This window comes from Mycetomoellerius zeteki, unplaced genomic scaffold, assembly GCF_001594055.1.
Source record: "Mycetomoellerius zeteki isolate Tzet28-1 unplaced genomic scaffold, Tzet1.0 scaffold25, whole genome shotgun sequence".
Lineage (NCBI taxonomy): Eukaryota > Metazoa > Arthropoda > Insecta > Hymenoptera > Formicidae > Mycetomoellerius > Mycetomoellerius zeteki.
The window spans coordinates 1,489,594-1,505,200 of NW_017257227.1; the positions used below are offsets into that span (position 1 = coordinate 1,489,594).

Consider the following 15,607-nt stretch of genomic DNA (forward strand, 5'->3'; position numbering starts at 1 on the left):
ACAAAAGGGGTTATAATAAAAATTAAAGTTTTAGATTTTCGTCACTTCAATCCTTCATCTCGCCCTCTTCGTCTGATTCTTCTACTCCTCTTATGTACATAACATTATTACACCTGATTAGCACTTCTCCGAGGTTTCCAGTACAATTACCCTCTATGTGTTCTTCAGTATTTGCGAGCTGCAAATTCATGTATCCATCAACCGAGACGAGATAACCTTTATATTCGTGGCCCCATTTTAACTTCACCATGACTGGCTTCCCCGTCAAACCATTTAGGAATGGTTTGGGATTTATTGGCATTGTCGCAGCCATGATGTAAAATCTGTAATCTGTATTTAAAAAATGTATTAAATACATGTTATTTTGTTATTCGTAAAAATAAGGTACTTGTGTATGTGTATGTGTATGTGTATGTGTAACACAATCTTTCAGAAATATATTAAAATATCAACATTTATATGTGAATAGCGTCGTTTTTTTTAGTAGTTTCTACTGATTGATGAGCAACGAGTGCCTTCAACTTTACTTATAACACCTTCTATACTTTCTCCGTTTCATACTTTAAACTACACAATTTTCTCAATTTTCTTTCCACAATTCCATGATTTTAATTTTCTTTGACTGTCGTGTTAAATCAAACATGAATAATATCTTCTATGCCGGTTAGGTTAGGTCAAAGTAAACGCATACATCGTATGCAAGAATCAAGTAATAGCACTTTTCGTGGCAAATTTCAATGAAAACACAAATTATGTCACAAACAAGAAATATAAAAATGCATATACACTTACTCTTTAACAGAAATGTAAACAAAAAAATTTTTCGCGCACAGTGTGCTCGATGTCGATTACAGTGATCTGAATATGTCTTTGGCACAAGGCGCAAGCCGCAAATTGCAATACCTTCTCTCACGAGCTGCCAACTGCAAGAGATAAAATTTTATTTACATGTCCAGAAATTGTATCCAATCAGAAAATCACAGGGAGATCTTGTCGCAGCTCTTGGTTTAATGCATTTGTGAAAATTTGTTTACAATCGTTAAATCCATTTATTGGATCATCCGAAGCAATCGGCGCAATTAGCCTGACAATCTGATTTTGTTATACCAAGAGGTTTGCTGACAATGAATATTTTACCAAAGAAAAGGTAAGACGATGCATTCAATTTGTATATATCTTGAAACTGATCGTTTGTTTTATGTTCATTCAGATGGCATGTACGAACGAAGGAGAATATCGCTCGTGTACGGAAAGACGAAGCAAAAGCTGCGGAAGAAGAGAGGATTAAAAAAGAACGAATTCAGAAAGCAGTACGTGATAAATTGTTTATGAAAGTTTCGATCATGTAGATTTCGTATTTTACTATAAAAATTATTTCTTGACGTTTTTAGGTATATGCTTAATTTTTACATTAAGTTCTTTTATTTATCATTAGGAAACAGAAGCAAGAGTAGATTTATTAAGACATCGAGCGAGATCTACGTACGATGGTCGGTCAACAACCGAAGGTTCTACTAGTAAGAAGTTAGAGCACGTCAACTTTTTTGCTGAGCTTGAAGATGGAAAAATTGATTACAGTAGACCTAATGCAGAACATGAGAAGGAAAAGAAGGAAGAGAAAGAGAAATATGAAAAGCAGATTGGATATTTGACGTATCTAGGACAAGATACTAACGAAGCAACTGGGAAAAAAAATTGGTACGAAGAATTACCAAAGAGATTAACGGATACAGAGAAAGACATAGAGATAGAAATAAAGAAGAAAACCTTAAACGATCCAATGATTGATATAAAGAAATATCTCAAGATTATGCATTCTAAACCTGAAGATCATTTAAAAGTAAAAACGGAGAGCATTAAAAGAAAGCATCGTGATTCTGATAGTTCTCATTCTGATCATGAAAGGCACAGTATACACAAAAGATATAAAAAAGATAAAAAACACAAAAAATATAAACATTCAGAGAAGAAAGAAGATGGAAGTCAGAGTAGTACAAATATAGAAAAATTAAGAGCAGAGAGATTACTCAGAGAGCAAAGTGAAAAACTAAGAACTGAAGCACTGTTGGCCAAAGTGAGAGGTGAACCTATGCCTGTTGTAGCACCAGAAACTCCTAAACCTGCTATAAAACAAAAATATAACTCGCAATTCTTTCCTGAAATTGCTAGACAAAATGCAGAGAGAACTCCGAAACATTCTAGACAAAATATAGCAAGTCCTTAAAATATATCATTTTTATATTTTTTTTATTCTAAGAAATTGTAATTATAATTTTATTATCTCTGTAATTATACATATAATATATGCATATAGAAAATTATTATATTGTTATTGTATAAACTGTTCAAAATGTACAATATATACAAATATCATGTTATTAAACAGACTTAAGCTGTTAATTAATATATGTATGTTTAATTTTAAAACATTAATATTTTTAACCAATAAGAATCTTATTTTAGACCGTAATATGTGAGAACCCAATCAATAATTAATATTTTTAATTTTACGATAATTCTACATCGAAATTTGGCGCATTCCACAATCGAGGAAGTGCGTTCCAAAACGTTTACTGTGTTTCAAATTTACTACCAGCGCTGAAAATCTATATTTCACGTCACGTAAACTATAGAGTTTTTTTTTAACGTACATATCCATGACAGGAAAATCTGTGATTGCAAATTGCGTATCCAAATTGACGTTTATTATGGTGCGGTCTCATGATGCGGAATTGGCGCAATGAGGAATTGGCGGAACGCTCGTGATTGGTTTAGAAAAGACATATCGGCGGACCGCAATTGACGGAATGTTTGCGATTGGACGGACATCGTTCCGCCAATTCCGCATTGCGTATACGTTCCGCACTGTGGGACTGCGCCATTACAAGTGTTTGAGAATGCGTTTCACGCATGATGCACCTGTATTATCTTATTCTTATTTAAGGCCGGTATTCATAGTCAAGAACATTACTTAAGACGGTCTTGAAATAAGAATCGACTATGAATACCGGCCTAAGGCAACTTCCGCTCCAAGGGTGTGTTCCAAAACTCGACTCTATCAACTCCGAGTATCTTTTATCCTTGTTCTTCACTGAATGTTGAACAAGGATAAAAGATACTCGGAGTTGATAGAGTCGAGTTTTGGAACGCATCCCAGGCAGAACGTCTCGCTACCGAACTCGTGTTTTCGCTAATTTTCGCGCGTCGCTTCACCGGCGTTTCTTGTCACTTCCCGCGCGCCAGCATAATCGCCGTAGTCGGAAATCTCGAACCAGACGCCGTATGCGAGGTGTTATGCGAGACACGATTTTGAATTCGAATAGAATTCGAATATCTTCGCGAATGCATCTCCTCGTTCTCTTCGCTTCAACTTCATCGCACGTGGTGCCCGATTTGTCTCCGCGGAGACGGAGAAGTGTCTCGGATAGTGCTTAGAGTTCGCAGAGATAACCTCATCGTTCCGCATTGATGTTGCACATATATGTACATACATTTGGGTGTTTACGCGTATTTCGCGATGGATATAATTAGCGAATACTGAAACAAACCCGTGTAATTTATCGCATTCACCGTTTTGATAAGAACTGTTTAAACTCTAAATCGGAACTCATAATATTAATCTATTTATATAACAGAGTTTATATAAGATGTAACATAAAATTGGAATTTTTTTTTAAGAACAAAAGAAAGGATATTACAACAGATTTTAGCCGAAGTGATTCAATGGATTGAAATTGTGTTACGAGTAACATTCTAGTTAAGTTAATTGTGTAAATATGTTGGAACGTTTGTGTTGACATTCAATCAGATTATTCTACGACTCTTCATCAGCAATGAGTGAAGAAATGAATGACATGTCCTACTTAAGCTATGACATAAATGGCACAAGGTACATTTATAAACTTGCACTATCACCAATGGACATTATGAAGAATTCAGCAGTGAGTGAAGAACAAACTACAGTTGACATTGTTAAGGGAAGTGAGTTGGACAGTGGAGAAGAACCGATTTCGTTAGTGTGTTTGAATGGACAGGTATATGCGATTAAAAATGGAGTGATTGAAGAAGTGAGTACCAACTTGCAACCTGTAGAACAAATGAGTTGTAACGAAAAGGCACTCTCGATGTCAAAGAATACGGAAAATAATGAAAATGGTTATATCAAGAATGAAAATGTAGTAATCGAAAGTCCATACAGACAATCTGAGGAGCAATACGAAGTCGCTACAGAGGAAGTAGTGAAAGATCTTGTTGCGCAAGATGACAACGTTAACGTCGATGATTTCTTAGAAGTTGTGACTGCTTTTAAATGCAAGATGTGTACTTACCTATCTCAAGACAAGATGCAATTATTAGATCACATTCAGAAACTACATTTAAATTCTGCTATAGATATTACAGTAAGTAGATGTCTAGACGCCAACTGTAGTTCACACAATTTTAATCAAAGTAACTGTATTTTGCTTAGCAGAAGCTTATAATGCAATATAAAAATTGGCTTACTTTTATTATTATATATAGCCAAAGGAAGAATCTAAAATGGATGAAGTAAAAATAGTTTATATGTGTGCGGAGTGTTCCATCTGCTTCCATTCTTTTGAGGACTGTAAAGAACACATGATTAATGTAATCATCTTAAATTTTAATTTTTGAAAGGTAGGCTACTTTTATCTGGACGATATGATAGAAATTTCTTTTAGGATCATCAATTAACAGACATTGCGAGTGATGAGGCTGGAAAAGAAAATTTGACAGATCTAGCGAATCCTGGCTTGGTAACTGAACATGAGGCTCAACATATCGAAAGCAATGAAGCAGAAAAAGATCCAGTAAAAATTTCGAAGACCTTAAATTCAGAATATATGCGTAATAGGAAAATGATAGAGTCAGCGGAAAGAAATGTGAAGTATGTAATTTTCTAAAAAATATGTATTATATAGAAGAAATCTTTTATTTGTCATATTTAAATATATCATTTTCGCAAGGTGTACGTATCAGGGCTGCCAGTACAAATTCGTCTCGGAAGAAATTATGCAGCAACATATTCTTTACCATACAGAATCTGAAACTGCAACAACATTTAAATGCACCATATGTCGAGATGTGAAGTTTACGAAGTGGCGCCAATGTAACTTGCATTTATGGAAGAAGCACCAAATTGGTTTGTAAATATATAAGATAAATAATATAAGAAGCGTTAAAACAATTCACATTTTTATGTATTCTCTTTTACATAGACATAGGCTTGTTTACTTGCAAAATTTGTAAAGTCTACAAAAGTGCTACCATGGTAAAACTCTTGACGCACATGAGAGTACACAGTGACACTCGTGATTACAAATGTCCCGATTGCGAGAAATGTTTCAAACAAGCTAGCCAGTTACGTAATCATCGTATAATGCATTTAGATCGCAAAACATTAGAAGTAACTCGATGGTATACTTCTAAGACGTGCGACATGTGCGGTAAAACGTATGCGAATTCAAAATGTTTAAAGAACCACATTCAAGCGGTTCATTCCAAGTTACGTCCGTATGTTTGTAACGTTTGCGGTCATGCTAGTGCCAGAAAGGCAATGTTACAAATGCATTTGCGTCAACATACAGGAGATAAACCTTTCAGCTGTGAGATCTGCGATTACAAAACTGGAGATCACAATACCTTACGACGGCATATTATGCAACACACAGGTGAGTTATTACATCCAAAATTAATTATTATGGATTAATTTAATTTCTTCCTATAGGATTCCGACCGTATAAATGTCCACATTGCTCATATAGCGCGATACAGAGCAGCAGTTATAAAAATCATTTAAAATCGAGGCATCCTTTGCTGTCTGGCTTATTTACATGCGATCTGTGTCCTTTTAAAACGGTGAAAAATGAAAGTTACATCCAGCACTTAGGTGACCATGAAAAAGGTTTAATAAAATCTAATGTGCAGAAAAAAGGTAACATTAAGATTTGTTGAACTGCTTGCAATTCTTATTTAGTAGATATTTTTATAAATTTCTTTACTACTTTTTTTACACACAGATAACGAGAATGTCGAAGTCTTTCCTGGTAACATTGCGGCAGCGCAATTAGTTTATAGTTGTTTAGGCGCCTTTTCGAAAGATGGAGATACATTAGAAGCTAATTTGATGTCTTCCTCAACGTCTGCTGATGGCACTTCCCAAACAATCACGATACAAATACCATCGAAACATCTTCAAGGTTCATTATCAACAAGAGAAAGTTTAAACAAAAATGATTCTATTGAGCAAGAGGATGACGAGACAATGCATTGTTTCTTAAAAATTCCTAGAGAAGAAGAAGAAAGCATAGATACTGGTGGTATAACGATACCTGCAGAACCTGAAGAAAGAAGTATTAGAACCATTGATATTGAAGAGACAAACATGGCAACAACTAGTGATATTGAAGAAACAAATGTGACAAATATCGATATTGATTCGTGAAATTATACAATATATAAAATAGTAATTAATGCCGAATAAAATGTCCTCCAATTAAGCAAATGACACAATAACATTACATATTATGATAACAAACAAGTAAAGAAAAGCTAGTCACGTGTTACTAATTTTTTCAAAAAAAGTAATAAGATTAATAATGTCTTAATGGAAATTTGTTAATGTGATATTTTTTCTGATGTGTGGAAATGTTATAGAATTAATTCTGATTTAAATTCAAGAATGTTTTTAATAACTATAATTTTTTAAAAATGAAATTAAAAATAAATTGTTATAGAATTTCGAAAATTTGTTTTTACTATTTTTTACGATCCATTTTAAATTATTCTTACTAATCAAATTACTACTTGCTCATTGTACAATATCACAATGGTATATTAAAATTATTTCAGATCCATTATTTTTCTGCTATTTCAAAAACTTTATTTTGCCATTTTCGGTTTTTTTTTTGTTTCATTTCACATGAATATTGTAAACACAATTCTCTATTACAAATAAAAATTAAGTAATTTTCACATCATTTCATTTAAAAATTTCGTGAAATCTTAAGTAATAAAATTTTAAATATATCGTACTTTCTTAAAGATATATTTATTAAAATTAAAATTATATATATATTTGTATATATATATATATATATGGAAGAACATACATAAAAAAATCTAAGTTAATAGAATTTGGAAGTTGTAAAATATAAATTACATTATCCCTCCAAATATATAGTACATTATTTTTCCAGTTCTTACAAAGACGAGTTAAAATACTTTTTTAATTGAAAAGAAATGTATCATGATTTTGGTTCTGATAAGCAAGTCGAAATAACTGAAAAAAATGTAAACTAAAATATTTCTTATTTCATCACTTAAATTACGTCCTGGCCAATTCACCATAGTAAGCTGTACAAGCAGTAAGCTTCCCATTGAACATGTTTTGTTGAATTTCCACTTTGTCATATTTTTCAGCTAACATGATAATCTGTAATTGTATACATGTTTTTAGACACACAAATATCAAGTCACATGGTAAAATTTCAATTAAATTATTTAATTATTATATTATTGTAAACATTGTTTACCTGCAGAGGGTCTGAATTTCTAGGAAGATAATAGGCCACATGTTGAGTGATGCTTCTTGCTGCTTCGAATATACTTTTTCCACCAATGGGAGGTATAATACTTTCGAGATCAAATACTTTTCTCTTTATATAATCAGGACCGCCCCATGGCGGACTCAAAAACACGACATCTGCAACCAATTGTGGTGCTAATTGCAGGAAATCTCCAATAATAAATTCTATCCTATCGTCCACACCATAAATTCCTGCATTATGCCGAGCGATCTTAATTTTATTAGGATCGATGTCTATGGCAATTACTGTAAAATACAATCAGTAAATGTATTTTTGCCTAACAGATAAAGTTTGTATCAGTAATGTATTTTTGTGTAACAGATAAAATTTTATATAGATAAATATACCTCTTTCACATGTAAATGCAAACTGAATGGCATTGCTGCCTGCACCACAAAATGCATCAATAATTGTATCGCATCTACATCTTTCTGCTATATCCTTTGCTATTTCCTCTGGTGTTACAGAAAACCAACTCTCTAAAAATAATAGATTATCACTTTATATTATATATGTATATATGTGTGTGTATGTAATATATATATATAAATCTATCATTTTATAAAAAACATACACAGAGATACATATACATACCTCGATCTAACTTAATTCCATCTTCATATCTGCTGAAGAGACCAAATCGTTTGAAATAATATTTCCTTAACCTATAATCATTGGCTATCTCTTTCGGAATGATTTTATTTAACCTTTTAAATTGCTTCCTCCTTTTTTTCCTTTGCATCATCTTTATACTATCTTCATCATCAGAACTCGACGTAAATGCAGATTGTACCTTTGTGTAGGAACCTTTATCATTAGATTGCACATCGATTTCCGCTGGTATCGATGTTGAATCACAAGACAAATACTTGTTTGTCTATAATTAAAAATAATGGTATTAAATGACGATCGAAAGAATATATCACGAGACAAGAGTCGATGGCATGGCCTACGTTTTTTTCTCTTTTCCTTTTTCGTTTCTCTACAGGTTCGCATTCACACGTCGTCAACACGTGTAGACGTTTCATGTTGAACCACAACATTCACTTGAAACACAATTCGCGATAAATGTGTTCTTTATCATTGCATTCAACTGCACTAAAACTTTCTCTATCTTGCTCTCTCGCCAAAGAGCGAACAAAGTTCGGGCAGTTCAACTAAGGACAGGCCTCCTTATTATAGCTACATTACTATAAGCTTATTATAGCTTATAGGTCTGTTTTTTATTGCTGTACTTTGAACCGGTGAAATAAGTTGAAGTGGAACAAACGTACATTTGTTTCACTTCAACTTATTGCACTGTGTGTACTAGTTCAGAAAGTGCAGCAATAAAAAAACGGACCTTGGCTGCGTTCCGTTACTCACATAATGCGTATGATGCATCAATGGTCGCGTTCAGCAGACTCAACTGTGGTGGAGCAGATTCGTTAGCGCTCGCTGCTGTTGGTGTATTCTTTTAGATCATCCAATAGAAACGAGAGCTCACTGATCCGCTCCGCAACAGTTGAGTCTGCTGAACGCGACCATTTATTCTTGTTACTCACCAAATGTTAAACAAGGATAAATGATACATTATGCACATCATGCGTGAAACGGAACGTAGCCCTTATGTTACACTTTCTGCATTTAAAGGTTAGGTTCCGTGTAAAACGCATGATGTATCACTATCCTTGTTGTTCATCGAATGTTAAATAAGGATAAAGGATATTGGCTGCGTTCAGTGGACTCAACAGTTGAGTGAGCGCTCGCTGTTTTGTATTCTTTTAGATCATCCAATCTGATCTGGAAGAATACATCAATAGTAGCGAGCGCTCACTCAATTGTTGAATCCGCTGAACGTAGCCATTACATATTTTATCGTATCCAAGGAAAATGAAATAGGCTTTGAAAAGGAAAGAAATAAATTTAAAAAATGCAAAAAAGGTTCTGTAATATAATAGACGTTACATATACCATATAGGGTATCTTATTTGAAGCTTCGGACGCAATTATCTCTCCTAAATTATCATTCCAAAAAATATTTCAAGTGGGACTCACTTTGTTTCAAGGGAGACATACTTGGTCACAGATTCTCTCTTGGTGGATGTACCTCCAAGATTTCAAAATGACCTTTATTTTTTTTAAATGAAATTAATATAATTGTTCTAATTATTTTGCATATAAAAGTATTAAGGTAGAGATATAAAAAATCAAGTTTTACGAGATATTTTATACTTTATTCTGACACATATTGACATGAAATATTAAATACTTCATAAACTATGATTTTTTGGTAGCTCTACCTTTATACTTTTATATGCAAATAAACTTTTTATACTGTTAATCATTTTTCTTTTTTCATCAATGATTAATATTATATACGTTTTATTTTAAATACAGAAACTGTAACAGTGCAGCTACAAAGAATACATCAATACTTTTCCCATCCTTTTTAGAATTTCTATTTAGAATTCTTTATAGTATTCAATAAGAGAGAATATTTCCTAGAAACTTTTTCAGTTCTAATATATGTTATGTCTGTTTTTTAATTTTATATATTTTTTCTCTCTCTTTCCTCTTTCTTTAACATCTAATCATATAGAACACAGATATTTAGAACACAGAATATAAAATCGAACCGAATATTTATAATAATATAGGGCATGTCATCTCTCTTTCTGCTTCAATATATATGCAGTAGTATAAAATTAGAAATTTAAATAATATTGAAAAATATACAACAAAAAGCTAAAACTTACTTTACATAAACGTATATAAATCTACCAAATATATTAAAGAAAAAATTTTACCTTATTTGTGTATCTGACGAGTGTTTCTGCATCATTAAGAGTGCACTTATATTTAGGTTTTAACCGTTTTAATTCCGCCGTTAATTGGAAACTTTGCCGTCTAATATTACGTTTCCGATAAACAACTTCGCCTTGCAATTTTCTTTGGCTTTCATTCTCGATTAAACTGGGATAACCCATTAATGAAAAGGCTTTTTTCACAGTTTCTAGACCATCTTCATTATCATTACAATCAGCCTTGTGACTAAATAAAAAAAAAGATAAATTTTATATATTCTACTATACTTATACTTATTTAATTTTGATTATTATATAACAGAAGATAACTAAAGTCACATCTAATCTGTGACACCACACAAGCAAGCAATGGATGCACCCATAGCTCTTGCTCACTCCAACGCGCTTGGTAGAGTGAGTAGGAGCTATGGTAGGAGCATGTTGGAGCTTGTGACGCGACCAAATCTGATGTATCATTGTTGTTACATTATATATATATATATATATCGTTGTATTACTATATCATTATTACTATTACACTGTTTACCTTTGTCTATAAATTTCTTGAACCTCTTCGTGAAATTCATCTCCTCCATCAGAAGACTTTTGTTGACGACTATTGTTAAAATCGCTATTGGAAGCAATTATTTCCATTTTGCATTCAGTAATTATCGAATCTTGAGTATGAATCTGTTGTGACTTTTCATGCATTTCTTCTTCCTCAGCAACATCAGTCGACTTATTCTCTTCTCCCTTTATTGTTAAATTCTTCATAAGTACACCCACTGAATCCATAATCAGTCTTTGTGTTTTTTGTTTCTCTGTGCTCTTGGATTTTGAATTCGATGCGCTGCCCTTTCGCGAGTTTTTATTTCCGACATTTACTTTATTTGGTGTAAGTAAATAAGTTTGTACAGTATCCATGCTCTCGGTTTTTTGATCGACGTGGGTGTGAATTCCTAAAAGAGCTACGTTATTTCTATCCTGTTGACACAGCAGCGCCACTTCGTCTTGACGAAATAAGATCGAATTATTGCATTGTTCATTCAATGAATTACCACATGGCTCATTTGATGTGTTAAAATCTAATTGATTATAGTCTATGTTGTGCTCCTTTTTATAATTCGTTATGAATAATTCGTACTGTTTTTGATATTGCGTTTCAAAATTCTCCTTCCACAAATGCTGCCAATATTTGTCGTTGTCTTCCACTGAAAATTCGTTTTCTTGATCGGAACTACTAGTCATGCTGCTTTCTATGGAACTTGTGACGGAAGTGACGAGACTAGACGAATGAACAGAATTGGAATCGCAACTGGAACTAGTCAACGTCATTTTGGTAACGTTAGTCATGGAATCGGAAGTTGCGTTCGTTTTCGTTATTGAGCCATTAACGGAGTCACATCTCATTAGTAGCCTCTCATCTTCTGCATTAGAATGATGGTTATAATTTTCTTCTATACTAAGTGGGCTTAACGGATTCCAACCATCAGCATCTTCTGGTGATATTTCGAAATTGAGAATTTTTTTCCTATTTTCGTCTGCATCTTTGTCATGAACTTCTTGCTTGCTTACTTGTTCAAATGAAAAGCTAGTATTCGAAGAAGATATGGCTGCTGGTTTTAGTTCGCTGTCGCTCGAATAACTCTTATTGAAAATTCCTGCAAAGTTAGAACGTACAAGTTCGCAATTCTTATGCGCTTGTGATGGGAAACATGTATTTTGCTCATAATATCTTTCTATGACTACTTCATTAATCTCTGCATCCTGTGACTTTTCGTCTTCTGTTGTGCGTGCATTATTTTGAAAATACTCAGGATTGATGTAATCAGCATATTTTTCGATCCAGGATGCCCAAATTAATTGCTCTCCATGTTTAGCCCAAAACTTGTCCCATGCTACATCCATTGCATTCTTATTACTGCCATAATCTGCAGAATAGGGATAAGCGTAAGAGTTATAATCATATTGTGTAATGAGATCTTTATTGTGTCCTTTTGTATTTAATACAGTGGTACTGTCTGATAAATTTTGTACCATTGATTCCTTGTCACCTGACACAAGAAAATGTAAAATCAACATTATCATAAAATCAACAGTATCAATATTACATATTTATTTTGATTCTAAATGAATTACAGTTTAAAACGATATCTGAGATTTTTAACAACGCAATTACCTGATACATGTTCATACTCAGTTAACATATCTACATTTTCGTCATTGTTTTCAACTTCAGTTTCTATAGTTTGAAAAGTTTTTCCATAAGATGCTACAAGATTTTGTATACTTTTTGCCTCATGCTGATCATGATATTCAGATAAATCTGCACCAGAATCAGACTGGTGCAGACCTAATTTTTGGGTCAAGGAATGTGCAGTGGGCCAATGAGCAGAATCACGTACAGAGTCATGTTCGTCCGTAGAATAATTGTTATCTGTATGAGAAGCACTGCAATAACAGCTTACAGGTTCTTCCTGCATCAAAAAGAACAAACAAATAATTTAACGCAGTAAAAATAATAAAAACTAACTATCAACTAGCTATATATAATTCATATAATAAATCATCTCTAATAAGTGAACATGTCATACATCATGCTTTTCAAGAGATTGTGTTTCTACTCCAGATCCTTTACAAAGATCAAGCATCTCTCCCACGTAATCTCCATCTGCATCTTCTCCTTCGCTGGCATCTTCTGAAGCTAAGACAGTATAAACTTCAGGATTCCTAGAAAGAGTAATGAAGCATAGGAAGGTAAAACTCATGATAGCTCTAAACATGGCATTAATAGAACTAACTCTAGATATAGAAATACAAAAGAATAAAAACTTTATTCTACTTTAAACAGCTGAACTTAGGTTTTTATTAGTTTTCTCTTTCTTTTTATATGTGATTCTATATCAATGAATTTCTTCATTGTAAAAAAAACAGCAGATTAGATCATCTTGTTTTTAATCACAAAAATTACAAATTGATACAAAAGCTAAATTAGCAAGAGTATCTGCTTCTAAACTATTTCTTTCAAATTCCCATAATTTTCTCTCTGTTAAAAATACTGATGCTACCATTTTTTAACCTTTAATACACACCTTTGGGTCATTCATGTCGTGCGTATTTCTTTTCTTTGAAATACTAAGAGTACCTGGTCAAATATCGGTTTCATTTCTATTTCTATAAAAAGTTTGGCATCTAGAAAACAAGTTTTGTGCGTTGCCGGCGTCAATTCGTGTGTATCCTTTAACTGGCATAACTCCGAAATTCACCTCTGGGTCACAAATGACCCAACATGTGTACAGAATGTACATTTTTTGTAACTAAAAAATTTTTATTTTTTTCTTTATTTTCAACTAATTCTCGGTATTGCGAGAATATTTCGCGAATTATTAAAAAAAGAATTTAACCCTAGAAAACAACATATTAGCCCTTAATAAACACGTTTTTTGGCACCCTTGTGCTAAACGTTGTCAGTAATATTATATATTATGTTGTCTATAATATTATAAAGAACATTTCCTAATAAATTATAATATATTTTTTTAACACAATAGCAATAATAAAATGCATTGTTTAAAATGTAAATGCAATATACCTTCAATTTATAGCCATTCGTGCATATTAAACAAACATTATTTTCAGATTACTCGATAACTAAACTTTTTCGACAGCCGACACTTGAACTATATTTTTCCTTTAAACATTTTTGTTTCAGAGTTTTACATTCTTATATAAAACAATGCTTTTTTCTCATTTTATTAACTATATTTAGTTATAACAATTTATCTACAATTTGTTATGAATATATAACTGTACAAATACTTTCTAAAGATGTCAAAATATATGTAAATATATTTAATATAAAATATATAAAATATATAAGATATATAAAAATCGTTTAATAATTTATATAACTTGTAAAAGTGATGAAAATTAATCCAGGACACGAATGACCGACCATGTGTAGTAAGGGTGCCAAAAACTAAGGTGTGTATTAAGGATTAATTAGAAAACTATTTAGTCTACTATTTAATTTTGGAATTTTAATTATTTTTCGAGTGGCGTGATAAATGAAAAATTTGGAAAATTAACCGCAAAATTCGTTGTGTATCACTCGCGATGGTAGATGTCAAGGTTAAAACATGCTTCACACCAATGCTGATCAATAAACATATTAATTCTTTATAACGTTTCTTATGCCTAACAAATGTGGCATGAGACACATTTCATTCCCGAGAATGAATCTTGGAGAGACGCAACGATGCGACCAACCGAGTAGGCTTACCGGATAAATACTCTGCTACAAAGACAGTAAATATAATCATTAGGATCGGAGGTCTCCCGATCCGCGATGTAGATCTCGGCTAGTGGCTCCCAGAAATTGTCGCACATTCTGAAGACGGGGGTCCTCTCTGTCTACCACTCTGTTATCGTCGATCGTCACAAATGCAACATACCTCACGCCCGAATTTCACGACCGCCGTCGCGTAAAAACAATCCGCCAGTCTATTTGACGATGCAGCATCGTGAGGAGGTGATCGCTCCTGATAGACTTACCAAAGTTGAAGTACGTTCATATAGATGTACATACGAGAGAACTCGCGATTCTCGCGATATATACTAGGCTGCGTTCAGAAATATTACCGACTGCCCCTGTGTATCGTTTTATCCTTATTGTTTACCCAATGTTAAAGGAGGATAAGATAATACACGGGAACACGCGGGTGATGTTTTCGAACGCAGCCCTGACGTTACTAAAAATTTATAGTTCATATCATGTGGCGTGTTCGGATTCTTACTCGGGTGCTCTTCGCAGTGTCACATCATCGTTTAACGTTCGATAAATAGCAAGGATGGAATGATATCTGGGTACCTATCATGGAACATGTCGAAATGAATTCCGATCGGAATTATTCCGTTTTCCCTAGAAAACAATCGAAATCTAGGGAATAATTGAATAGTTCCGATTGGAATTATTCCGTTTTGCCCAGAAAACAATGGAAATCTAGGAAATAATTGAATAATTCCAATTGGAATCCATTCCGACTTTGTTCCATGATAGGTATCCATGATAGGTACCCTAAGTGGCACTCGGGTGAACCTATGGCTACGTTTACACCGTGCATTTAGGCCGCAGCCTACGCAATAGATGTCTTTGTTTATCCTGTATATTAAACAAAGACACCTATCGTATAGGTCGCGGACTAAGCGCACGGT

The 15,607-nt window shown here is 33.3% G+C and overlaps 4 protein-coding genes across 6 annotated transcripts; 2 read left to right on the plus strand and 2 right to left on the minus strand.

Moving 5' to 3' along the window:
• Positions 1 to 4: 4 nt before the first annotated feature.
• On the minus strand, positions 5 to 882 carry SmF (small ribonucleoprotein particle protein SmF). The gene is made up of 2 exons (XM_018449796.1): positions 793 to 882; positions 5 to 330 (listed from the first exon to the last, which is right to left on the minus strand). Exon 2 carries the CDS (start codon positions 311 to 313, stop codon positions 47 to 49), a length of 267 nt encoding a protein of 88 aa, XP_018305298.1. The 5' UTR covers positions 314 to 330; positions 793 to 882; the 3' UTR covers positions 5 to 46.
• A 152-nt stretch (positions 883 to 1,034) lies between these two features.
• LOC108723815 (leukocyte receptor cluster member 1 homolog) lies at positions 1,035 to 2,248 on the plus strand. Its single transcript, XM_018449815.1, has 3 exons — positions 1,035 to 1,147; positions 1,211 to 1,310; positions 1,436 to 2,248. Exons 1-3 carry the CDS (start codon positions 1,125 to 1,127, stop codon positions 2,222 to 2,224), a joined length of 912 nt encoding a protein of 303 aa, XP_018305317.1. The 5' UTR covers positions 1,035 to 1,124; the 3' UTR covers positions 2,225 to 2,248.
• A 1,469-nt stretch (positions 2,249 to 3,717) lies between these two features.
• Positions 3,718 to 6,551, plus strand: LOC108723814 (zinc finger protein 26). Its single transcript, XM_018449814.1, has 7 exons — positions 3,718 to 4,400; positions 4,522 to 4,626; positions 4,701 to 4,906; positions 4,986 to 5,161; positions 5,238 to 5,690; positions 5,747 to 5,953; positions 6,039 to 6,551. The coding sequence occupies exons 1-7, from the start codon at positions 3,834 to 3,836 to the stop codon at positions 6,461 to 6,463; spliced, it is 2,139 nt and encodes a 712-aa protein (XP_018305316.1). The 5' UTR covers positions 3,718 to 3,833; the 3' UTR covers positions 6,464 to 6,551.
• Positions 6,552 to 7,216: 665 nt separating this feature from the next.
• Tgs1 (Trimethylguanosine synthase 1) lies at positions 7,217 to 14,954 on the minus strand. 3 transcript variants are annotated; one of them, XM_018449812.1, is made up of 10 exons: positions 14,676 to 14,954; positions 12,988 to 13,123; positions 12,573 to 12,870; positions 10,941 to 12,447; positions 10,397 to 10,640; positions 8,315 to 8,484; positions 8,202 to 8,230; positions 7,955 to 8,086; positions 7,554 to 7,852; positions 7,217 to 7,453 (listed from the first exon to the last, which is right to left on the minus strand). In XM_018449812.1, the coding sequence occupies exons 1-10, from the start codon at positions 14,780 to 14,782 to the stop codon at positions 7,346 to 7,348; spliced, it is 3,030 nt and encodes a 1,009-aa protein (XP_018305314.1). In that variant the 5' UTR covers positions 14,783 to 14,954; the 3' UTR covers positions 7,217 to 7,345. The 3 variants fall into 3 exon arrangements, with proteins under 3 accessions (XP_018305314.1, XP_018305315.1, XP_018305313.1); XM_018449813.1 differs by having other exon boundaries at positions 8,202 to 8,484; positions 10,941 to 12,324; XM_018449811.1 differs by having other exon boundaries at positions 8,202 to 8,484.
• Between the last annotated feature and the right edge of the window lie 653 nt (positions 14,955 to 15,607).